Source organism: Oryzias latipes, chromosome 10 (genome assembly GCF_002234675.1).
Source record: "Oryzias latipes chromosome 10, ASM223467v1".
Taxonomy (NCBI): domain Eukaryota; kingdom Metazoa; phylum Chordata; class Actinopteri; order Beloniformes; family Adrianichthyidae; genus Oryzias; species Oryzias latipes.
Genome location: NC_019868.2, coordinates 16,821,798 through 16,847,838, shown reverse-complemented (window position 1 = coordinate 16,847,838; position 26,041 = coordinate 16,821,798). Strand labels below are relative to the sequence as shown.

Below are 26,041 nucleotides of genomic sequence, written 5' to 3'. Positions count from 1 at the left end.
GTGTGTCACTTCCAATTACTGCTCGTTTTTCCCTCCGTCTTATCATTTCAGGGAATTATTTTACAATTCCCAAGTTATTCAGCTTCAGTTGTGATAGCGGATGGTCTTCCTGACCCAACCACCTGCATTCACCCTTACTTGGACAGGCACTAGAAAGGGTTCCCATTTGATTTTTAATGAACTCAGTTCAGAATGCAAACTAAAACATGAATTGACAAAATGCAAAACCTGAACTTAAATGGTGCAAAACAAAAGCAAAAAAGAGACAAGTACACAACCCGAGACTTATAAACAGCAAACCGTGGCCTTCAACAGCTAGTAAAACGCAGATGTGGTCAAACACAAACCTGATGCAATTTTTGCACAATGGGAAAGCAGGAACAAAAATTAAACAAGAATTATTTTTAAAATTTCCCTAATTTACATAGCTAAAATCAGTACTTTTGCACTAGCGTCATGCAAATGGAGTTAAACATGTCTGCCAGTTTCTCAGGATGTCTACAGGTATACAGACGTTAAATTTGAGGATTTTTAAGACCTTTATAAGAACAATTCAAAACTGTATTTACAAAGAAAATGAACCAAACAGCCAGAGCCAGCTGTTCCTTGCTCAACACATGCGATTCAAACATTGTGCCAAGTTTAAATGTCTTTCAGCAAATCATGCAGTTCGCTTAATCAAGACTGGCTTTAACACGAGTAATCCCTATTTTCAAGTATTTTCTCCATGAATTTTATACTTTTCCATTTTCCCGCACCTATGAGCATGAGCTACGTTAGCTATCTGAGGTTGAACGATTCATGACCTCACAACGAAATGTATCCTAGAAATGTTTTTTAGTCACCAGATGTCACATCACGTTGACGATAAAAAAGGTAAGACCCACTCACCAGAATTTAAAGCAATTGAATGCTTTTTGAGGGCTTTGAGACCTTTTAAGGATCCACAGCCACCCTGGTTTCTGTCTAAAGTGGCATTAACATTGAGACTGCAAAACTTCCTCATAACTTAAAAACAAGTTTTTTTTAGGTAGAACTTCTTAACCTCGAATCCACTCCTATAACTATAAGCATTGCAGTGGCAGACAGTAATGCACAAACATGCAAAACGCCAATGCAGAAGGACTTTGAAAATCAAACAAAATGGTTGTCACACCAAAAAAACCTAGACCCAATGCTAAGATGGAAAATGTATGCAATAATGTGTCAATGGAGACATGACCACTGCAGCAAAGTACAGAACTTTTTTTTTGTAAGGACCTTTGTGTTCCAGCTGTGTTCTAGAGCACTGGAGTTCAAGTACAATCCAACTTTGATAACATTTGATCCTCACATTTGTTTTTCCCATCATCCTGATGTTTACCTTCCCAGACCAAATCAGCTGTTTCCCACAGCAACAGCAGACAGTGAATACAGTTTTCCGTGGGTTTGGTGCAAGCTGGACACGTTTCAGAAAGTGTGTATTCAGACAAACACACGTAGGTGTCTGAGAGCCAACGTTGTCCTGCTGAACAGACAATCTATCAGGCCTCTGTTTGCCAGATTCCCAGCAAGAACCTTGGCCATTTTCCTGTTTCTCACAATAGTGTGGAAATGTTGACTCTTTGCAACACTCTGATGAGACACTGTCACTCTTTGAAGCTCTGGAAGAATGGCACAGTTGTTATGTACAGTGCCTGCTACAGTAAAAAGCAAGCCTCCACATGGGAAGTGAATCATGCTTCGGAGAGATATAGTTGTATTATTTTCCATATGTGGCTAATTTTATAAGACAAAACTTATTAAAAAAAACTGTGTCTTTATGGATTCTTCAATTCCTAAATCTGGTTTTGCTATAATGATTGTGGTTTGTTTTCGCTGTAAAGCCTATAGACCATTAAAAAAGAAATTCAAGCCACTTTAACACCTTCACACTCTCCAATAATCTTTGTATTTTTTGCCCACTTATTCAAACTCCCACCTTTAGTATTATATTCACATGGACCTGCCCTTTAATAAGCTAAATGTTCTGCTACTATCTGTGTGAATTTTCATTCATCCAGGTAGATACCATCAAGGTTGGCAGAAGCAGTCGACTGGACTTGGTTTATCTTAAGAGTTGAGAAAGCCTCTCAGAGAAAAGGTAAAACATCTTTTAAAATCAAAAATAAACCAAGGCCAATAGACTCCTGTTTACCAACTACTGTATTTTCTGCACTATAAGCCGCACTTTCAATGAATGGTCTACTTTTGAACTCTAGTAAAACGCAACATACTATAAGGCGCATTAAACGAGTCAAGAGCAGAGATAAGTCTGTCAGTCAGTGAGGCTTTGTTAACTTTGTTCACAATAACTCTACAACATGTTTGTGACATACATGTTTATTCACAACACCTGTAACTCCCAACCTTTTTGTTAACTCGTAAAAAAACAGTCTACTTCTTTTTCTTCTCCTTTCGGTTTCGCTGCAGTGATTCAGCTTCATAGGTCTGATTCGCGTATTTGATTTGGCAAAGATTTTAGGTCGGATGCCCTTCCTCTATTTATCCAGGCTTGGGACTGGCACAGAGAGACCCTGACTTGGGCCCCCTTGTGGAGGAATTCGTAAAAAACAGACTGATACCGCTAAAAGAATCATTATTGTGACTCCTAACCTTGTTAGTAACACATAAAAAAGCACACTCCCACACAGCTACACATTAGCTGCATAAGCGAATTTACAACACCGTTAACTCGTTTGCAAATACATGAAAAAGCACAGACTGATTTAGCTAAAACAAGTGTTACCATGACTACGCTAATTCCAAACCTTGTTAGTAACACTTTAAAAAAAACACGTTAGCGTATTCACAATAACATTGACATTGTTTGGAAACACACAAAAACAGACTGACATTTTGACAGAGTAGCTCTCTAAATCGCTTTGACATCAGTAAACACAACCAGCATTAATTCTGGCGTTTTTGAAAAAAATGTAGGTGTACCTTATAGTGCAGAAAAGGCAGGGCTTTGATAGTTTAGACACCGTTTGCTCAAAAAAACCTTGACACATTATGGAACCAACATCAAGCTCTGATTTACTAGAGAAGTTTTGAATAAGTCCTCAAGTTAGCCCCATGTTTCTGTATTGACCAATGAGAAGGCAGTTTTGTTTCTGTTAGCATATGGACATCCCCCAACATCTCCCAGTTTTAATCTAAACTAATTTGTTTGGAGACTCCAAAAGGATCACTTTTGGATGATGTTTGATGAATATATACAATAGTTTTCTTTGTGCAATTGTCAAAATAGAAACAACAGTTCTTGCTTGAGCCTTTTTTTACTTCCTGTCCACAGGTTTAAAGTTGGTATTTAACATCTATATACAAGTTGCACAAAAAATATTTCAGACACCAAGTTTCAGCATTTATGCAAAAAGGTACGCATCAGATTTATGCCTTTCATTGACATTTGACTTTAAAAAGGCTTTACCATTTAGTCTGACTATCGATAACAGATACATTTGAGGGCACCACACACCAAGGTTGTTGCCACCTACTGCTGCTGTTCTTTATATTCTAAAATAATCTGTTTCCATGGTAACCCTGTCAGTTTAGCGATTTGCTCAATTCAAAACCTTTTTTAATTAATGGGTTGATAATAACGTGACACATCAGCTCCGGGACACATGAGGTGATGAAGAGTCAGTGGTGGTTCGCAGCGGAGGCGTGAACAGAACTCAAGAGGAGTTGGTTTTAGTCAGGATCGGTGTCAAAGGATGCGACGTAATTAACTTCAGTCTGCTTTCAGAGAAACAAACCACCTACGTGTAAAGCTGTGACGCACATGACACAGAAATAAATATCCTGAAGGTGGCGTTAAGACAAAAAAACAAGCCAGGTTCTTAAGTGTTGATATTAAACCAAGTGTCTTGTTGCCCAGAGATCGCAACACATTTATTCGACATAATCTGAGTTTGATACACTCAGGTTGGTGTCAGTAAAATAATTGACAGCAGAGACTACAATCACAACAGATTTTTTAACAGTTAACTGAATATGGGATCAATGATCCAATTGTCAAATGGTAGGACTCAATATGCAGGAGACCAGGCTTGGTGGCAAAAGCTAAAAGGCTTCATAAACTTAAACATGACAAAAACCCATACAGAACCAAAATAAAGGTGACAAAGCAGACGACCCAACATAAAACTAAAAGAAAACAACATTACAAAATTCCTAAAAGTCCAAACCAAAGTGCACATTCATCAAAACAACTTTAGATTTCAAACAAAGCACCCACCTAAAGCATTTTAACAAAAAAAAAAAGATCACTTTGGCCCCACATTTTACATTTGTTCAAGAGTTTTCAAATCATACCTACATTTGACGTCTCTTGAAATAAAAAAGCCATTTTCTTTTGTTTTGCAGGGGACACATAACTATATCATAACTATGATACACCTTGAGGGAGAAACTTGAAAATGAAGAAACATTTTGTCCAAAATTGTCCTCTCCACTTTGTTTTTCTGTTGTTTGATGCAAGTTTTCATGAAAAGTAGTTTTTTCAGTACTTCATAAAGCTCATACATGTTGAATAAATTAAAAACATTTATAATAATGCTGCACAATGTCTGCCAGGTAAACCATAGAAACTGACCCAAATTTAAGTTTAGTCTGATGCAAAAAGAACAGCTCATTGAGCTTAAAGCAACGATTAAATCCTCTAAGATGAAAGCTTTTACTTTCTTTACTCATTTTTTTAGTTCTGATCCAAAGGGGAAATTTCTACAAACCTCCAAAACTATGGAAGCTTTTCTATTCTGAACATTATTTCATATGAATTAAGTCATAAGGAGCTGTGCAATCTGTTCTTCCTTTAGAGCATATGTATGCGCTCACTCTTGAATCAGCACCTGAGGAAAAAAAAGAGCTGCAGTAAAGGTTTTTTATTGAACAATTGAGAATGACAGAACTTAGCCTTATGCGCAATGAATAATAAAAAAAAACAATTGGCTTTCGCAGTGACAAATACAAAGCAACAGATAATGGAGAAACAAAATAATCACAAACTTAGTGATGTGAAACTTTTTTAGGGTTTATCTTCTTGTTCTTTTCTTTTCTTCGGCTTTTCCCTTCAGGGGTTGCCACAGCGAATTCGCTTCCTCCATCTAACCCGTCTTCTGGATCCTCCACTCTAAGACCAGCTACCTTTATGTCTTTGTTCAATGCAACCATGAACATCCTGTTTTTAAATGGGTTTTAATGGATATAAAAGAAAAAAATAAATTTAAATAAAACTAAGATTCAAGAAAAGCAAAACAATATCAATATAACATGCTTAAGAGATAAACTATTTACAAAGTTTAATATGCACATATATAAATATATTTTTCCCATAAATCTGAGGTCACATCTGTTGATATACTGTCTCTATTTTCCATTTGTGCTTCGAGATATTTTAACAATTTCATGTACATTTCCAGTTCAACCAAAATTGAAAGTTTTCTTTTCAGCAATCTTTGTCTAGGAATAAAACATATTTGCAAGGCAGAAGATGAAAGTTCACCAGAATTCTTTCTTTTTGTTTGGTAGAAGGATGGTTGCAAAGTTGAAAACAAAAACTGTTTCTAATGGCTTTTCTGCCACCTTGTGGTTTGTTCCTCAAACAACAGGCGGTTCCTGTTTGAACGCAAAAGAACATCTCAACATTCCTCGATAGAAATCACTCAGTAAACCCATGTTTTGCTTGATTAAAGGTTTAAATGTTTATTTCTTGGAGCTCTCTGTCACATTTTGCTTGAAGGTCTTTTGCATGTATGCTGCTTTAAATAGAGGTGAAATAGTGCAGTTTAGATACTGTGACACCTAAAATCATTTCTGTTTTGGGTTTGTTCCTGTTTATTATGTGCATGTTTTAAGATGTTAATGTGTGAGGCATTAATTCTGTCAATACCCTGTGACAGGTCTATTATAATACTTGTGATTTTTCCTGGGAGATCACTTTCCCGCCCTTTAACATTAAAGTTACCTTTTCTGATTTTGAGACACAGTTATTTTCTTTTCACATTAAAGTAATTTTTTCCTGTTTTTTTTTAAATTAATGCTTTTAATTACTTCTGTAATGAACTTGATATGTCTGTGTGATTTTGTTGTTTTATGTTTTCTTGAAATTAACCCTTCATTAAATCAAATCAAATCTCCAAATAGTTTTCTTGTTTTGCTTAAATCATCTTTGTATCCTTAAAGTTAAATCAAAACTATCATCTTCATCTTCTGATTCACATCTCTTTTCTGTAATGGATGTTGTTCTTCTATTTTGCTGTGTGTGTGTTTTGGCTTCCGCTAATTGTTTTTTTCTTCCAGATCACACATTTGTTGTTCAACCAGATCAACCGGAAATGCTTATGTTTCTGTCCTTGTTCTTCAAAAATCCAATTTCTTCCCTCTTTGCATCTACCCGTTTCACTGCTGCAGCATGTTTCAGTCTTCAGGATGTGCCTGCTAATTTGCGTTATTTGTCTTCTCTGATGGAAATGTTGTATTTTGTGATTTCACTCAGTTACCGTCCCTTCAGATGGCTGCTAAATAAAGCGCCCGCGCATCTTTGCAACGTGGGAAACTGTTGCCATGGACTTCTAGATCCTGGCTAAAAACAGCTGAGCAGACGTACAGAAGTGGAGAGGAGGAAGGACGAGGGTCTGGGAGGAAGCTCAGCTTTTTCAAAGGGAAAACATTGAAGTGGACCCGCCTGTGAAGGCGAACAAAGACATAGATTGAGCCTTCTGTTTCATTCACTATTTTAATGTAAAATTTTCTTTCTGTCTTGGGGAATTCACGTTGTGTCGTTGCTTGAGTGCAGAAACAAAATGTTCCCATGATTAGAACAATTGTAGTTTAAGCATAAAATAAATATTTCAAAAACATTTTTCTACTGATGACACATATGGGTGATTTCTGAAGTCTCCTTCAGTCACTTATTTCTAATCACAGATTATGGTGATGTACATAGAAAGTGAGATATTACATATAAATTCCATGTAAAAGATAAAACCAAACTGATCCATCTGTGATCAGCTGTTCCACCTTGTGGTTCAAATTGCTCCACACTGAGTTTTACTACTTTTTCTGCAAAGAGGGCCAGATTTGGTGATGTGTTGGCATGCTTTCAACATTAAATTTTCTTTAAACTAAATTTACAGCCAATTTTTATCACCATTCTCTCTTAGTTTGCTTGTTGTAGTTAATGTTTTGTCCAGTGGCTCTTTAGATTCAACATGTTGAAAACAGCTACAGTCTCTTGGCACAATATTAGGCAGACATTTGTGTCACGTTTCATATTTCACAAGAAATGTCGATTTCCAGTGGTGTCCCTCCCTCTCAACTTTTATTTTTATTAACTGTTAACATTTTAGAAATGAGCTAGAAAGTGACACTGAAGGATCCCACAACGATGTAGCCACTGGTTTACAATGACGTAATTCAGCCAACCACAATCAAGAAAATCGTACAAACAGCTTTTAGAAAGCATTAACATTAATTTTATGAAAGGAGCCTACAGGTTGATGGAAATTTGAACCGCATTTGACCCATTGGCTGGACTTTGGACATGTCTGCTTTAAGATGTTTCCATGTTTCCGAGTTTTATTACCGTAATTAATATGGTGCCTTAAAATGAGTCAAACAAAGCGCTGTGCATTAAAAGGGCAAAAACAATGAAAACGACAGCCAAAAGGTTAAATCAATTTAAGATAAAAAGTATAAGTATCCCTACTTCAGCGTTCTGATCCAAGGATGACTGGCTGACTCCAAGAAAGTCGTGGAATAATGGAACAACCTTTCCTTCTTGATGTGTCACTGAGTGCAACATTGTTTTCTTCAAATATGAAAATAAAATATGTCAGACAAAAATGAAAATTAGAAATGACGACTTCTCCGTTGTAAACAAGGTAAACATTTGCGGCTTTTTCTAGTTTTGCAGGTTAAAAATATCCTACTTCTTGTGAGATCATGTTCATATTTATCCTTTTAATGAAATCGCAGATTTTTTTTTTCTGTTAGCTGACAAAATGGCATAATAAATACTGACCAAATAACTTTTTGAGGAAAAATGTTGTGGTGGAAACTGTTTTTGTAGTCTGTAAATGTGACCTAACCTCTGTAGAAGTGGCTGTGACTGAAGCAGATGTCTGCAGCAGATTCATTGTGAGTTTCACACTTTGTGCCCACGGCCACAATCTATTTCTGTGGTTCCAGTTATGTATGACTGTCTTTAGGAATGAACCGGACCATGTTACACCCTGGGCCCTCCCCCAGACGGCCCGCTGAAGAAACAGCTGATGTCAGTTCTGCTTAAAGACACACACGGTCCCAGCTACAACCGCACTACAACCTGTGCAACAGTACAGTCAAAGGCACAGCAGGCTGCAAGCTTGAAGACAGAAGGGCTCCTGCAGCCCCCACCCCCTCGACCCCCCCACACGTCACGTTTGGCTAAAAGGAGGCTCCAAACCACGCTTCCAAATCCACAACCCCAGACTTTAATCCCAAGTTACAGAAGACTAAATACAAGAGGGTCATCTCTCAGCGCCCCCATGTGCCTGCTTGGACGATGGAGCTGCGCTGCCTTCCTATAGAGTCCCCCACCACGGCCAGCACCTGCTCCATGGACCCCCTGTACGACAACTGCCCGCCTTTTGCTCAGCGAGTCAAACCCAGAGAGAAGGGAATGCAGAGTGGAATTTCGTGTGCTAGTGTGAGCAGGTTTCAAGGCACTGGCAGCCCCCCACCTGGTGTGGTCCCGGCTTTGGCTGGGGTTCATCTGCTGGTTTGCGGAGGAGAGGCTGGCGCCTTGCCAGAAAGCTGCTCCTCCAGCTGCAGAAGAGGTCTGGGACGTCCGGCCTGGAAAGAGGAGCCAAGAGGAGGCAGGGAAAAACCAAAAGAACAGGGACGTGGCTGGGGGGCAAAGGACGGCGTTTTCCTGAAGCAAAGCCCCTGTCCATCATTAAGCGAGGAACATCGGAGTGCTTTGTCTCTATACGACAATCTTCTGGATGCTGACACGACTGGCAGCCATCGGCCGCTCTTTGACGTGGAAACAAGCGTGCAGGACTGGCAGGAGCACATGTACCAAGCGTGGGCTCCAGAGGAGATGCAGGAACTGATGCAGGCAGAGGCTGAGAAGGAAGACAAGAACAAGTGGTCTTGCGATCTCATCCAGAATCCAGGGAAAGGGGAGCAACAACAGGATCCTGAGTTGGACTCTGGGTCTTGTATGTCAGCGCAGCAGGATTCCAAACTGGACCTTGAAAACTCCCCTAAACTACTCCAAACTAAGCTCCAGGTCAAGTGGCCACCTGCTGCAGACCAGCACCACAGGCTGCCATCTTTGTCTCCAAAGGAGCCCCCTCCTCCCCCACTGGCTGACCCCTCGGCGAGTGCACTCCGGAGCCTCCTCACCAGCCTCCAGCAGCAAATACTGAGACAGCAGGAGGATTATGAGGCGCAAATCCTCAGGTAATTCCAAATTTGCCTTGAATTAAACAGAAAAATGAATCTCACACAACATTTCCTTTGATGTAACGTTAAGTTCAAAAATGTTGCAGCTTGTGCGGCATTTTCACATACATGATGTTCCCACATCCAGTAAGCGCTGACCCAAAGCCTCACCCCTCATCCGGTTTAGCTCACAGAGGACCGCCAGTGAAAGAAATCCCTTTGGGTTTCCCACAGAAAGACAATCACTGAAATCTACAGTGGAAATTAACATAAACAATCTAAACAGAAAAAAAATGTTTTTCTAGATTTTATGCACAGATTTTTTTTTTCTGAGCAAACAGCTGGAGGTGGAAAACAAGCACATGGCTGACATATAGAAAACAGCTCACCACACTGGAAAGAGAGCTAATTTAAGGGGCCATGCTGCTGACCTAGACACAACACATTCCTCATTTATTACTGATATAGATAGAGCTCGTCTCAGTGCAACATCACACTTTGGTGCCAGTTGTCATGAAAGAGGGAATAAGAGGGAAATGACGACTTATTTAGCTGAACATAAACAGTAAAGGTTAGATGAACTTTAAAGGAGAAAAAAGTTCAGCTGATTTTATTTTGAAAGCAAATTTCTTCCCTCCCTACAATCATGCAGAGCTGAATCCTGGGAAGAGGCTTGCTGAAGGAGCTGAAAATGTTAAAGGGCACCACATTTTTAAGTTATTTCATAAATACTGAAGGATCGGAAAAAAATAAAGTGGACTAGCTGCAAAGCTAATGGTGGATAAAGAAAAATAAATCCAACATTTTTGGAAAAACACAGAAAATTGTTGAACAGTCCTTCAGAGGACCAAAACTAAAACAGAAAACTCAATTCTTACCCGTTTGATTTCTTTGTTGGATGCCAGTAGCTCTGCGATCCTCAATATTTCAGACATAAGACACTATTAAAAACTCAAAATGCTCTAAATGTTTACTATTTTTAACTGCAATTCAATAAAAAATAGGGAATTTTAAAAATCCAAAAGATTGGTTTGTGTAAACGTTCTTTCTTCCTGAAAGTGTGCTAAAATCTACAAAGAAAACATCCGTTTTAATGTATTTGGTGAAGCTTTTTTCTTTTTCTACAGTAAAAACTATATATATATATATATATATATATATATATATATATATATAAGTTTTAAATGACCAAAACTAAAATAACCCAGCGTCCATCTACTTTCTGAGATGAACATTTGATACCAAACAGGTTAAAATAGTTGAAGGCTTGAGAGAGATTGATCATGTTGAGAAGCCTCTGCCTCTTGGTTTTTTGATCCCTTGCTGATTTTGTAGGTTTGCCCACTTAAAAAGAAATAGATAGTATGTCCTCATGATGGTAGGTTCATTTGAACAGTGAAAGATAGAAAAAGATAAAAAAGAAATTGATTTGAAAGAATTTGTATATACTTGTTCGCATTTCATTGGGTGAAATAAGGATTTGAACCCCTGGTTAACAGTTAGAGCTCTGGTTCACACAGACCAGTCAGACTCACCTAATCAACCTGTCGCCTGAATTGCAGACACCTGTTTGAACTAATCACCTGTAGAAAAGACACCTGTCCACAGAATCAGTCAGTCAGACTCCAAACTCTCCGACATGGCATAGACTTAAGAGCTTTCAGTGGATTTAATTGTAGACCTAGAATGGACTACAAAACCATCAGCAAGAAGCTGAGGGGTTAAAGCGACAACTGTCGGTGCAACTGTCACAACGTGACCATCAATCCACCTGTAGGTCTGGCGCTCCAAACACCATCTGACCTGGTTGGGTTTCCATGATCATGAAAACAGTGAGACATCAATTTGGGGATATGTTTTTCTGTACAGGGCTACTTCCCCCTATTGATGGGAGGATGGATGGAGCCATCAAATTAAACCATCAAATCCAGAGTAAGAACCTCCTTCCCCCCCCTTAAGCCAGGAGGCTTAAAATGGGTTGTGGGTGGATTTTCCAACAGGATGATGACCCAAAACAAACAGTCAAGGCAAACAAAAAATGGCTGTAAAAGGTCATGGATAACTTTAAATAAATTATTTAAAGTCAATCTCCTGATATTTTATCTCTCACTGATCAATTAAACCTACCGGTACTGTAATGACAGACTGTCAATTTCATTTTACTGGGCAAACCTACAAAATCAGTAATGGATCAAATACTTATACTGTATACTGCCTGTTCTTTCCAAGATATGACTTTCCTCCTTCATTTTTTATTTAGTCTGGAGCAGCGAAACGAAGAGCTGCAACTGGAAGTGGTCCATTTGAAAACCAACCTCTCACAGCAGCGGCAATGGTACCAGGTGGTTCAGGCCAAGATCGAGGAGTCGGAGAAGGCCCGGGCTGCTGCGGAGCTTCGCAACGCCACGCTGCAGAGGGAGATGGAGCAGTTCTTCGACACCTTTGGCGAGCTCAACAATGAGGCAAAGAAAACGGAATACATTGTCAAGAGCTTTTGAGCAGTCGAATGTCTGGGAGTAGAACTTTTATTTTCTGAGGTATGCTCAGAAGAATGTTCTGAGAAGCACAGGAAACGAGAATCACTGATATCCACTTTATTAGCTTTGATGGATAAAAGATGTTGGCCGAGTTATAACGTGGTGGTCAAGACATATCACACGGGACATCCCTGGTCTCCAGAGCTCAGTCCACATCTGTCTACGTTTTACATCAGTTTCTGCCCACCGTAGGTCATTAAGGCATGACAGAAAGAATAAAGTCCTGGTTGTGTACAGAAAGTCCTCCATAGTATCTTTATTTCCACGTCCATAGCTCTGTCCGACCAGCAGCTCAAGTTCATCCTCAGCATGTGAGACCTACATGCTGGTTCTGGGCTCTGCCACCTCCATCGTCATGGAAACGCACCTTCAGGGCTTTTGGTGGACCGGTAAACTTTCCCCGCTGACTTTTTCTTTTCATAAAACAGAGAACTACAAGAAGAGTGAGCAGGTCATGTCGATATCACTTCTTTAGATGTACAAGGCAACAAAAAGAAAAAGTGCATTCCTCAAAATCAAGAGCTTCTAATTACAGTAGCAGAGAGGAGAGCTGAAGTCTTAAGAACAAGCACCGCCTTGGCCTGACGCCTTCATGCAACGTGATTCATGTAGTCTGACGAGTCTTCTACAGGATGATTGTTTGTCTGTTTTCCAGCATTAATGGAATGGTTTGGAGAAAAATCCGCCCGTGTGGAAACTTAAGTTCCCACATTAGGACTTCTGTGTGGTTTATGTGCAACACTTTGCAAGAACAACAAAAAATACATTATTTATCATTATGCCTCTTTTAGGCATAGGGATCTGATTGTGATCAACAGCATCAAAGTTTGCATGTAAGTCATCAGATGATTGTGTTTCGTGTTTTCTACAGTAATGTTGAACGTCTCAACAGAACAGGCACACTTTTGATTTGTTCGATTCAAACTAGGACGACTTCACAAATGTAACACTGTAAGGAAACATGACGCCATCACTGCAACCGCAGCGTCTTTCCAGCAGTAAGAAGAGAAAATTCACATCACTCATGCAACTGATCTTACGTCAGAGTGCAGAGAGTCTGAGCGTGTGCGAGATTCATTCAAAGTAGAAATCGGCAGCAGGATGTCCGATCGACGACACGCCTCTGTTCTGTTTGGCTTTCATGCACGAGAGAAGCTGGAACTTAGGTCTACTGCGCTTTACTTTGATGACGTAACGGCTTACTTTAATATTTATTTAAAAAATTAAAACAAATCAGTCAAGTATTATAAATCAAATCATGCTCCCTCCCTCCACATGACTTCTGCTGTCATCAAAATAAATAGAAGTGAATGGATCACACAAGGAGAAAAACCATGATTTTGCAAGGAAGAGGGGGGAAAAAAAACATCGGTTAGAAATGGGATAAAAATGTAAAAGTAAAGACTAAAAAGGACGTTATGGTTGTGGGACTGAAGGCAAAATGACAGGCGAGGGTTGACAAGACTTTTGGATTTTGTAAAGGAGACCAGACTAAGGTGGGCAGACAGATGGACATGAGAGGCAGCAGGCTGCGTTCATTGACTCTCCTCCAGTGGTCCAGTCAGCGTGTCGATGCTGCTGCTGTCTGTGTCTGACGCCAACGTGTGCTCCGTGGACATGGACGAGATGTCGTTGGCCGAGGATGACTGGGAGGCGGAGCCTGACACCGGATCTGAATGGGAAAAGATGAATTCAGGCAAAAACATAACTAAGGGGTCGAGTGGAGCATTTCAGTGTCTGTAGAAGAGTTGAAGGCCCAGAACTCCTGCCACTCTGCAGAAACTATGTCCTAAAAAACAACAGTTTTGGGGATTTTGCCTAAAAACGACATTATCATAATTAAAAGACCACTAGATTTAAAGATTCTTGGAGTGGGACTTGAACAGCACATTCACTGCAGGCTGGTCTAGCTTGGTAAACTCGTGTACCTGAGCAGTCTTCTTTCATCAAACCGTTCTTGTTCCTCTCTTCCCAGTCGATCACTTCTTCATAAATAAGTTCTGTGGAGAAACAAAACATGACACTTGGAGAAAGGCTGGGGCATAGGGTCAAATTGGGACGAAAAACCAGAATGTAAATTAGAAAAAAAAAAAAAGAACATTTAAAAACAGTTTTATACTTAAAGTCCACATTGTGAACCTGAAAATTCAAAAAAAGGAAATGAATTTGAAAAAATAAATACATTTGAAAAAACACCAAAAGTTTGAATGAATAAACCTAAATAATAAAACAGAAACCTAAACCTGTTATAGCTGCAGCATTTTTTCATTTGGCAACAGCTTCAGATGTACAATTTGTTTCAAGTTTTCCGTATTTCTTGAAATTTAAAATAAATATTTTCAAATTTACAATTTTTTCCACTAAATTTTCAACAATTTTCAAGTAAAAACAATGTGTTTAGTTTAAAGCTGTTTAAAAAAAAAATGAAAAGAGGTGAAGGTGCAGTGCTGCCTGTTGCCCCTTGGGGGCAGTATATCTCACCTTTCCATTGCTCAATGGTGTGCTCTCTTTCTTCAAGCTGCTTATCTGAAATCTGGGGAGGCGGCTGTGAAACCAAAGGAAGCAGATTAATCACAGACATGTCATCAATTTCTTTCATGTATTTAGGAAAGGAAAAGCGGCAGCTGAACCCGCCTCCTCACCGCGTCTGCCTCTGACGGGTCGTACCACATGTGAATGTAGGGGTGATTGAGAGCGTCTTCTACTGAGATGCGGCACTCGGGATCGATGACCAGCATTTTGGACAGCAAGTCCCGAGCTTGAGCGGCTGTTTTGGCAACAAGCGGAAGGAGAAGGGTTACTATGGAAACGAGTGAATGACATCATTTCATTTTAGAGCATTGTAGAATGACTTTTTCCTGCAGAGCAAGAAATAAAACTTTTTAACAAGGTTAAGACAAATGATTGTTGTCTAGTGTACAAAATGATAAATTATTTATCCATCTATAGCCAAAGCAAGAATTGTTTTAAATTAGCATGAAAGAAAACACTAATGCAGTGTCTTGTCCTCAAGAAAAAACTATTGAACATTTTAATTAACTACTTTGACTTCTCAACAACAAAACATGTATTTGTGGACGGCGTTAAACTAAGGCAATATGAAGTTTTCCTTGTACAAAATGTCCAAAAACTGTATCATACATCAATTCATCTTTTTGGAATAATCGGTGACAAAAATTGAAGTAGAAAACTGGATAAATTAAAACGTCAAAGATTTTAAAAAGGTTTTTTCTCCTTAAATTCCAAATTATTACAAATCAATCATCGTTTAAAAGAAGGATTAGAAAAACCCAAAAAAGAGACTGGTATTTTTTTTACACACTCACAATTAGTAAGTAAAATGGCTTGGAATTCAAATATTACACATCTTAAGGGAAAATACTACATAGTGTGTACTTTAGCTCCATGCTGGGCACAAGTGTTATAGAGATTTCTGATCCTTGTGTCCCCTCAGGAAGTGGTGCTGGTGTCTTCTATAACCCACTGATGAAAGTGACAATTGAAAAAACAGAATAGTACCTGATAAATAGCAGTTAATGCTTTTCCATCGTTTAAAAATCTTTTTTTTTTTAATAATTTAACAGACTTTTACAGAAAAATAAAAAAATCTGATTATCGAATGCTAATAAACAATTTATTAAAGGCTCAAACCTGAGCACTGATTTTGTATTTGCTCTTTGGACACCAAATGAACAGTGATTTCTTGCCGTTTCCATGGAAATGTGAGGTTCTGCAGTGGTGAAGTGCAGTGGGGTTCTTACTCTTCACTTTGTCATGCTCCGACTCAGAAGGAAAAGCCCAGTCTGGGAACAGCTCGCCGAAGCTGACGCCCGGGTACTGAGGCTTGTTCATCACGTAGTTCCTCACCGTCTCCATCAGTCGGTTCATAAACTCCAGACTGGGAGTTCCCAGGATCTCAATCACTTTATTCCACTGATCGATGTCTGACAGCACTCCAATTAAGGAAAACACCAGAAAGATTTCAAGAACAAAAACTCATAGCCAAATCAGAAAAAAGAAATATTTCAATCAGCTTTTTCTGACTATAAACAAGGGAAGTTGCTTTAAGCATTTAAGAGTAAAATTTTAAATGTTTACAAAATGTATTCCTCATCATAGTATAGACTAAGCATGATGACATCATCCCATGTGTTTAGTGATACACCAAAAGACACAGGAAGGATAATCCACATATTCAATTCAATAAAAAGTCGTGAAAATGCTGCAAAATCCACAAAAAAACAACACAAATTTTGTGTGTCGAATAAAAAAGGAAGAACATGTGCAAAACTAAAAGCCCACTTTATCGAGGAACCAGCAGGAGTCAGAATCAATGCAGTGTCCTGGCAATGAGCTAAGCCATTTTAGCAGAGCTAAATATAGGACCCCCCCCCCCCCCCTCCTTCCCACCTTCATAGATGGTCTACAAACGAAGGAGGCAATTACCTCCATGAATGAAGAGCAAATCCACCTTTAATCCCACCTGTGCTGTTAATCTCTTCCTAATCTGAGCGTGAAGAATGGAGTGAAAGGTGGGCAAATCGGTTGTAACGTAGGAATAACTAATAAAGGTAAGAGAAAAAAAAGTTGTGTGTTTGGACATGTAATGAATAAAATGCACAGATTTTAGGATGGTTTAAAAAAAGAAAAGAAAAACAGAGCTGATGAGAGAGGCGAAGGATACGATCTGTGCCCTGGAAGATGACGCTGCCCTTTACCATCTCTCCCATGATGCATCCTACTGACCAGATGTCCACTGGGAACAGAGAACACAAACAAAACCAGGCAGATATTAAATCAAAGTGAACTCCAAACCTCCTAGTAGAGTCCTGACTGTGTGTGCTGTGAAATGTGAAGTGGAGGCTGACGAACGTTCATGTGCGTGACGCTTTCATCAGCAGCATCTTCTGGCACCGTGGTCCTCCAACTGTTTTCAGGCCGCGGACCGGTTTAATGTCAGACAGTACAGGCCGTACGAGAATGCGGTGGATGTTCGATTTTAAGTTTCCCTTAACTCTCCGGGATAAAGTTTAAATGTCTGTAGCTACTTGAAACTTTATTCGTACACCTGACATCATGTAAGAACCATTCAAATGCGATACAGACTTTCCGTTAACCCACTACTGTCAAAGTGAACGCTACAAAATTGACTTTTCCGACTTTTAAGGTGCGATGGAAGTCACTAAAACTGGTATTTTTTAAATATAATCCTAAATGTGAATTTACCATTTGAGCAACTTTATTAGCAGCATCCTTGTAACATTAGACAGCTGGCTCCTGAATATGATGCATTATTATGATGATGGTGTGTGGGAACAACTGTCACAATAAATCCATATGTGGAGTAAAGACGCCTGGTTTGTCTGTTAAAAGCAGCTTTCTTTGATTTGGAAGCTGAAGGCTCACAGCGGCAGGTCTCACAGCTGCTTTGAGAAAGAAACAAATGTATTTTGGACACGCCACTGAGAAACTTGACATGCGTGAAGAAAGAGTTGGATGTGGTGGGAAGAATCAGTTCCCAAATAACACTACTCTTCCAAAATAAAACTACTTTTAGAATCAGTTTATGAATAAAAGAGAAAACATGTGGGTTGTGTTTTTCTCTCTGCGGACAGTACTGGATACAATGTAGGTAAGGGGTTTTTAAAGCCTAAGGAAGGATCTGCTCCTTCTGGCTCCATAAAAAGAAGAGCTAATCTTGGGGTTGCCACTAAAGAATCCATCATTGTGAACAAAGTGTTGTGCTTCTGAAGCATCTCCAGGCTGCATCACCTCACAGTCCTTTAGGAGCTTTAAATAATAACCTGTCAAGACAGCCACAGAATCAGGTCAGCAGGAAGCCACTGAAGGAGTGGAGGGAAGAGGAAAGCAGGAGCAGTCATTAGAAGGAAAGAACGGTAGATTTAAAAACGGCACAGAAGCACAGACTTGTCGAACTTGCAAGTTGGATTTCTTTCCTGCTTGCTCTGGTCCACATAAGAGTTGCTTGGTGCAGTTGCTTGCTTTTGGCCCCGCGCCAGTGTTTTGAAATAGAAAGTAGCCGCTTCTATGTTAAGCTCTGGCTCTGAGCGAACCCAGAAATGCAGCACGGAAAAGAAAAAAAACAAAAACCCTGCAGCATCTGTGAGTGGCCCAACGCCCGCACCAGAACCATTTTATTACTGTATCTAAAATAGTTGGAAAGAAGACAATAAGAAAAGTCATTCATAGACTTTTTTTTTAGCAACACTGCTGCAGAGCCACGTCAGCTGAGTGAGAGGCAGCAGTCGAGAATCATTTCTCCCACTGTTCCTTTTACACTCAAGTCAAAGCGTTTTCAAATCCTACAGGAAATGTGCTTTGAAAAACATGCAATGCTAACACTTTTTAAAAACGGACTTAAACAAAGGGGATGTTAGGGAAGTCGCATTTTCTGAACTCTGAAGCTACGTTCACAACGGCAAGACATGTTCAGGCAGCAACTTTCAACGGAGAGTTTATGCTCCCCTGTGTGCGTGCATTTCAGGCTTCCAGTTCCAAACTCTCGCGTTCACATCTAGCTACGCAAGTTTTTAAGTCCGTTTTCGGCTTTTCGGATAGCGTTCCCTTCAATTCATGGAAATTCCAACCATTTGAAAATGATCATGGAGGAGAAACGAATAATTGTGGCTTGTGTCTGGCAAAGACACCAAGTATTTTATCTCTCAGAACAGAGGTGTGAAAGAAAAAGCCTGGAGCAAAATTCAGGAGCACCACTTCTACATTTTGCACCGAGCCTCTTCCAACTATAGGGGGTCCTCATGCGACAGTAAACGGTAGAAAGGGAAGAGGCCCCTCCCTGCTAGTTCAGTGTGAATGCCATGGGCTCAATGCACACTCAAAAAGGCACGTTTGTGATCGCTACTGTGTGGGTGTTGGGGGGGTCCTAGCTCCTGCTGCTGCGGGGGTCTTGGTGTGGGGATGGCTGGGCACTCTCCCTCCTCCTTTTTACATTCCATCATCCACTTTAGAAGAACATAAACACAGGTGTTAGCTCACCTTTGCTCTAATAGTTTGCATGATTGAATGAAATGTTTCACACTAGTTGGTTTGAAGGCATAGGTATGCGTGTGTGAACACTATCTGTATTTCTGTATTGTGTGCATGTTGACATGTGAACATTTTTTGGAGCCAACAGGTATGTTTACAACATTTGAGTGTGTGTGTGGACAGACCCCGCATTTATAGACCTGTATCTGTAATACATCTGAACCTCACCGTAATGATTATAAATAGGCCTGCACAATATACCGCAAATTAATCGTTATCGCGACATCAAGCTGTGCAATATGCATACCGCAAAAGACGGCGAAAATCGCAATAAATGGTTACCTTAAATGTGCTAAAACAAACTCATGGCAGCTTGAAATATATGAACAAATGAAATAAATTCTTTTATGCATTCAACCAATCAAAAGGACCCGTTTACGTTGTTGATCAATCAGATGAGCCCTTTTATGTTTAATGTTTGCCTCCTTGACAAGGGTCATTAAGAGTAGAATTTTTAAACTGTTGCAGTGAAATGGAAATTATGTTTTTGGTTGTTTTGCTATTTGTTTATATACCGCAAATTATATCGTTATCGCAATATTAATCACCAATATCGCATATCGCGAGTTTTCCTCATATCGTGCAGCCCTAATTATAACCATCCAGAAACTTGTTGCTTTATGCTGCTTCATGGTTTTACCCCCCCCCCCCCTTTCTATAATCACCCTCCCACCCCCCCTCCTACCCCGCCCTCTCTAACATCCCTCTCTCTTCTTCCCTCCTTTCCTTTTCCGTCCGGTCCAACACAAAAGATTTTCAAATATGATTAAAATGAATAAAGTTTGGCCTTGATTACAAAAGGGGTTTATTCAGACATACCTCTGGTTTGTCTGAAGATTCATAACCCCTGTTCTTAAAGTAAAATATGTCCAACACAAGAGGCCTTCAGCTCTCATCTGTCTGTCCAGCTGTTGGACAGGACAAGTTAAAAAAATAAAAATATACACGTTTAGTACCTTTTTGATTTGTACCTAGCTTGACACACAGCTTTACTTAAACAAAGATCTACCAACAGCAGCTTTAAGGAACTGGTATTTCTGGACACTTCAGGTAACTTAGAATAACTTTGAGGTGATAGCACAATGTTTGTGTTGCTGTTTTTCACACTTAACTGGGATGCTAATTTATGTGTTCTGTAATATCTGTATAAATGATCAATCTCAGCATACTTTTACTCTTTCAAATGAAAAAAAAAGTCCCTTTTCTGTGTCACGTTATGATAGACTTTTGTTACAGTGGGACTTTCCTCACCATTCTCCTTATACTTCATGCCCAGAATGACCTCTGGGGCGCGGTAGTATCTGGTCACCACATAAGGCGTCATCATGAAGTTAGTGCAGGCTGTCCTTGCCAGCCCAAAGTCCAAGATCTTCAGGGTGCAGTCGGACTTCACCACAATGTTGCTGGGCTTCAGGTCCTGAGGGCACAGAAACTATCAGTCTACAGAAAAATCCCTGCAGTTAGACATGAGACACGAGACGGCTGGAAGACTTTTATGTTGATGATGGTAAACGTCCAGAATCACTGTTTGAATCATTTTCAATCAAAAGTTAAAAATGTTCAAATTAGGACATTAGTGGAAAAACTATAGACTCTCACTGAAATTTGGACAACAGTTTATCTAGAAAAGGGTTTCAAAGAAGCATTGATTGATGAAGGATCAGTGTTTCCTTAAAGACCCACTCCAATGAAAACAGTGTTTTTGGAGTTTTTAACATATTCTTCTGGCATTTTTCTGATGATGGAGGACAAATATAAAGAAATGTATTTATGCAGATGAGAAATGTATTTCCTATGCTTACCCTGTGAATGATACCTGCCGAATGCAGGTGTCTGATGCCACAGAGAATCTGGTAGAGCAGGTAAGACATCCTCTCATGATCGAGGTCCATGTGGATCACCTGGCAGAGGCTGGCATCCATCAGCTCCATCACCAGATACCTACAGATGAGACGGAGAGTTAAGACTGGACAGGCAAACAAGACAAAAAGTGTGGTGACAAAATGCAGTTACAGAAAGTTACAACGGATTAGAGGATACAAACTTAAAGAGTTGAACCGTAGCAGAAAAAGTTAGGAGGTAAACAATGAAGGAACTCAACCACGGGTGAAACTAAAAGGAAAAGCCAGCTCTGCCACTCACAGATCCTGGAACTCCTCCAGAGACTTCTGAGGCGTAAAAACATTGATCAGACGGATGATCTGAAAGCAGGAAGACAGCCCATTAGTTCACTCTGTAAGTCCCCCCGTCTCCAGCCTCTCCATGGTGAAGGGCTTGTCAATTCTGCACGGAGCAGTGAGAGGGTTTCGTCTGGATGCTTTCCCTCCAAGCGAGAAACTTCTTTAGCATTGCAGAAAGTCGCCTCTCTTCTCTGCTTAACTTTTTATATTTCTAATGAAATGCAGTCAGGCTTCGTCTTCCAGCTCCTTTTTCTTTAAGGAAAGCCGACATTGGTTGTGTCAAAATTCCCTCACTACTTAGTGCACTATATTGGGCTTTTGCCATTTTGTCGGGGTGTCCGTACCTACAATTCCCAAATCCAGTGCCCTGGAAATTTCCCAGAAGTCTGAGAAAAACCAGTGTGCATTGGTCCTCACTGGTTTGGTGAAAAAGACCACAATGCATTGGGATGGAATGATTTTTCATGTGGAAAAAGTGTATTTTAATATTTTTTTTATAAACCATCCACATTTCCATCATCAGATCAAAGCGCATTCATAAATAAATCGTCTTAGTAAAATGTTTATATTTATTAGGTTTTTACTCTGGCAAATGAGAGACGTCATATTCATCTTCTGTTCCCTTTCGGGGTCACGGGGCTTACATTACTTACATTTTTGTGGTTGACACATTTTAGTAGCACCAGCTCTCGGTAGGCTCGTTTGGCATGGGTTTGATTCTGAAAGGGTCGACAGAGCTTCTTTACGGCCACGGGGATACCAAAGACTGTATCCAGAGCAGAGCTGTGTTAAAAGGAGACCAGATAAACACGGATGTGACAGCTTTCGCTACTGAAAATATACAGCAACGCACAGGTGATCCTCTCACCAGACGATGCCTTGAGCCCCAGAGCCAATGGGACGGAGCTGCTGGTAGCGCTTGAGCACAGTGAAGGTGGAGTCTCCCACCTGCACACTGTAGAACTGCCCCTCTGCCTCACTCATTCTGCCCGGCGGTCAGGACCAGCAGCAGTGTCTGCAGGACACAAAGGAAACCAGGTAAAACCCCAAATGAGGTCGAGGAGCTGCACACGTTTGTGCTAACACCAACTCTGTCCGTGTCGTTCATCAGGCTGCAGTAACCGTCGGCAACATGAACTCAACACTCAAGCTGTTAATAACTTATTGTGTGCACAATAAACACACTTTGTTAGGTTTGAGTGTGTTTATAGGACGATGATCTGCACTCAGACTCGTCCACAGACGTTAGCAGAGCACAGTATTTGTTTGAGAATTCATAACAAACATGGCAGACTCCTGGAGTTGGACACGGGGGGGGGGGGCATTATTCTTCTTTGTGAAATTTTGTGTGTTTGTGTGTAGGTGGATGAATTGCGTAGATTTGCAGCAGCAAAGCATCTGTATGTCTTCCCTGAGGAAATAACCACAACTTTCATTAAGTTCCTAAATAAAACAAACTTTCTTTGCAATGTTTTATCCCTTCATCAACCGGGTTGAATAAAACAAAAAAAAATTCAAACAGAGGAAGAAATGCTCTAATTTCTCCAGACAGCGACACATGACATTGTTTTCACTGCATTTAACTACTACATGTAATTAATACATGTGCTGAGGACATTGGCTGGCATTGGATTCTGGGAAAAAAATGATTTTTTTAGACAGAAGATGAGAAATATTTTTAAAAATGTATTAAAAAACAAATTAAAATATTTCAGATATTTTACATTAAAATAACCTTCACCAATGTCCTGTCCTCTCTTTTGACTTTTACTTGATTTTGCGAGGAAGCAACACCCCCGTCCTTCCTCTGCTCATGGTTATCTGCTACATCCCTCCAATGGGAAACTACACGAAAACGGAGCTATTTAAGTGGCCGGTGAAAAGAGCTTTTCAAAACGTTTTGGGCAGAAAACAAAGATAAAAATACTTCCAATGCAGACAAGAGTCAATTGAAAACCTGGGAGGATGGATGAGTCACAGCACCAACCACCAGCCAGCTATCACATGTCCCACCCTCAGTGATGACAGCATCCTGACCCAGCTGCTCTTAGACACACACAATGAAAAGCAAATGGAAGGAGATTGCCATGAATTTTTCTTCCTGCTTCGATTTGAGTACAAGATCCTGTTTTCTCTCCAACATCATGAAAGATGTGCTCAACATTTTACAGGACAGAGTTGCTTTCCTTCAGTTAACGGTACAGATCACTTTTAGTTTATATTTAAATGGAAAAAACGAGCAGGGATCAGCAGAAAACAGGAACATTTTAGGCTAAAACGTTTGGATTGATTTTTTTATTCTGAAAAGCAAAATGAAAATATTAAACCATTCAAATAAAACGGAGCTAATATATTGTTTGTCCTCGAATAGATCTTTAAGCGTAAAGAGACATTTTAAGTACATTTCAAAATTAAAGTTTGACACCTCTAATCTTTTTTTTTAGGGGGGGGGTATGCGTCATAACATCGAGAGGTCTACTAATGCTTAAATCTTACACACAATGAACTTTTTATTTTCACGCTAATCAAAAAGAACGAGTGTCAAAGAGGACAACAATGAAAGACACATTGATTGTAATTGTGGGACAGCGAGAACATTTCTTTCTGTTGGGCTTCAGGGCTGTGAAAGCAGCTGAAGGATGTGTGTGCCCTTCACACAACAGTCTCCATCCTCCAAATCACATTTTCTGCTGTACATGAATCCACCGCACTGGGATTTGGCTGGCCATGACATCAGACCATCATAGCCTGAAGAATGAATGTCTAATCTTCATGCAGTGGGGTTCAAAAACACCAAAAACATGGCGCTGCTGCTGCTGCCCGGCGGGGCAAATGATGCTTCAACAACCATGAAAAACAGCGGTTTTGAAAAGAGGCCAACAGCAGAACATTTATCTAGCTGATTACAAGAAAAACAGACTCATCCTCCTACAACACAGCACCCTATGGAGCACGTAACAGGCTTCCTGTATTATTTTTGACTTGATGGCAGATGAACCCGTGGAGCTGGGCATCACTGCCAAAACACTAGATCAATTCCATTTCTATTCTAGTCAACATGAATTTATCTCAATAAAAGCAATGTTTTAGCTAGAACATGTTTTTACATCAGGAGTGACATAAACTGAAAAAATGTGAGAGGAAATGTGATCAATTCTGACATTAAAAACTGACTATAAGCAGTGTTAGTCTAAAGAAAATGCAGAAATTATTATGTTCCTAAGGATTTTAGTTTGTATGTAACTACTAAAATTTTTTTTCAAATGGCAATTTTTTCATCTGCTCCTGATTTACACCAATTTGAAATCCTCAGAAACACCATTTTAATATTCTTTAAAGATGTCCTCTATCATGAGAAAAATGCTAAAAAAAACATGCTGAAAACACGATTTTCATTGGAGTGGGTCTTTTAAAAAACAGCCATGTAAATCTTTAGTGTTTTCAAATGACAATAAAGCTCTCATCTACTGAGTTGAAAATCGCAAAGGTTTGGAAAATGACTAAACCACATTTAGCTATCTATGAACTTGAAGGTGGTTACATTCAAAAAGCTGCAATACATAGAAAAATGAAAGTCTAAGTTTAATCCAACTGCAAAAAAGGATTCTTTAATTAAATCAAGTAAATTTCCTATTGAAAATGTGAGTTTTTCCTTTTTTTTAATAGAAATTTTGTTTTTAGCCTATTCTGTTACATCATTAATTAAAATATCTGCAACTTAGTGGGTTATGTCTATCTATCTATCTATCTATCTATATATCTATCTATATATATATATATATATATATATATAGGATCCCACCTGTGCACGTGCGCCTCAAACTACAGGTGGGTTGGGGTTCAGAGCAGCAGCTCTGGTATTTGCTGAGTACAACAATGACAGCCGGTCTGATGCACGCAGACTCGGTAGAAGGTATGAAGTCACCCTGTATGACACACCGTGGCAGCACAGAGTTACTGCTGCTAAAACACCAAGAAACCATCGCGGAAGCCTCATTTGAAACGCCCGAACCCCACTCTGAAGTTAGCAGGCCCCACGCGACCGGTCCTTTTCTCTCGGCAGCACTGCGGTAGTCGGGGCCGAGGGACTAGACTGAGAGCTCTGACCGACCAAAAGACGGCAGGAGGCGGCAGACCCTGGCTGCAGCGAAGCCTACCTTCTCCCTTTCGCCGCTCCTGAGGGAGCTCCCATACGTCCACAAACCACGACAAAGCACTCCCCCCGTCTGTCAGCTGCCTCTGCGACCGGGAAAAGTTTAGATGAAAGACCGACAAGACTGTCACCGCTGACAGTCGTCGTCCCGGCTCCTTGCTAACTCCAGCGGCTGCTCGGAGGATCGGCTGCGCAGCCACAACAAGCAGAGACCAAACGTCAGGCTGACGTCATCACGCAAAGCAAGTGTTTGCGTCGCAACTTCCTTTCAGAAGTGAACTTCAGAGTTAGAGCACAGAGTCATATTCAGTAATTTCTTCAGACTTTTAGCTCTCCAGTACGATCTCCAGTGACACAAAAAGAATGTGCAGGCTCTCTTCAGTTTTTAAGACATGTATAGAAATATATACAGATAGTAATGCTGAAATTATAAAAAAAAAATATTGGAGATATGGACATTACAAGATTGTAAGATTCAACCAATATCAAACTTCTTCTTGTTATTTAATTTCTTGTTATATTGGCATTCAACCATGAGTGATTTAAGTTGGGGAAAAAGCTGTTCATAAATACTGTTTTAATGATAAAGAAATACATTAAAAAAGTTCAATCAAATTTATCCAGTTAAAAATAAGCTAAAAATAGTT

At 39.9% G+C, this 26,041-nt stretch overlaps 2 protein-coding genes and 1 long non-coding RNA gene across 3 annotated transcripts; 1 reads left to right on the top strand and 2 right to left on the bottom strand.

The window, feature by feature from the left end:
• Positions 1-7,707: 7,707 nt before the first annotated feature.
• LOC101161317 lies at positions 7,708-12,233 on the top strand. The gene is made up of 2 exons (XM_004073318.4): positions 7,708-9,474; positions 11,717-12,233. Exons 1-2 carry the CDS (start codon positions 8,570-8,572, stop codon positions 11,952-11,954), a joined length of 1,143 nt encoding a protein of 380 aa, XP_004073366.1. The 5' UTR covers positions 7,708-8,569; the 3' UTR covers positions 11,955-12,233.
• Positions 9,401-10,584, bottom strand: LOC110015758. Its single transcript, XR_002291005.2, has 3 exons — positions 10,335-10,584; positions 9,586-9,708; positions 9,401-9,490 (listed from the first exon to the last, which is right to left on the bottom strand). It is a non-coding gene; the product is annotated as an uncharacterized LOC110015758 (long non-coding RNA).
• On the bottom strand, positions 12,036-25,617 carry LOC101157952 (mitogen-activated protein kinase 9). Its single transcript, XM_004073479.4, has 12 exons — positions 25,399-25,617; positions 22,110-22,256; positions 21,895-22,024; positions 21,204-21,262; positions 20,864-21,002; positions 20,313-20,478; positions 16,678-16,749; positions 15,755-15,937; positions 14,636-14,760; positions 14,475-14,538; positions 13,922-13,993; positions 12,036-13,665 (listed from the first exon to the last, which is right to left on the bottom strand). The coding sequence occupies exons 2-12, from the start codon at positions 22,223-22,225 to the stop codon at positions 13,529-13,531; spliced, it is 1,263 nt and encodes a 420-aa protein (XP_004073527.1). The 5' UTR covers positions 22,226-22,256; positions 25,399-25,617; the 3' UTR covers positions 12,036-13,528.
• Between the last annotated feature and the right edge of the window lie 424 nt (positions 25,618-26,041).

Bases quoted from the DNA above. Each gene is read 5' to 3' on its own strand.
- LOC101161317 (XM_004073318.4), top strand. From the start codon at position 8,570: ATGGAGCTGCGCTGCCTTCCTATAGAGTCCCCCACCACGGCCAGCACC. The intron at 9,475-11,716 runs GTAATTCCAAAT...TTTTTTATTTAG, and splicing joins TATGAGGCGCAAATCCTCAG to TCTGGAGCAGCGAAACGAAG.
- LOC101157952 (XM_004073479.4), bottom strand. From the start codon at position 22,225: ATGAGTGAGGCAGAGGGGCAGTTCTACAGTGTGCAGGTGGGAGACTCC. The intron at 21,263-21,894 runs GTAAGTAATGTA...TCCTGCTTTCAG, and splicing joins AATGTGTCAACCACAAAAAT to ATCATCCGTCTGATCAATGT. The intron at 14,761-15,754 runs GTAAGAACCCCA...TTGCCAAAACAG, and splicing joins GGAGCATGACAAAGTGAAGA to CCGCTCAAGCTCGGGACTTG.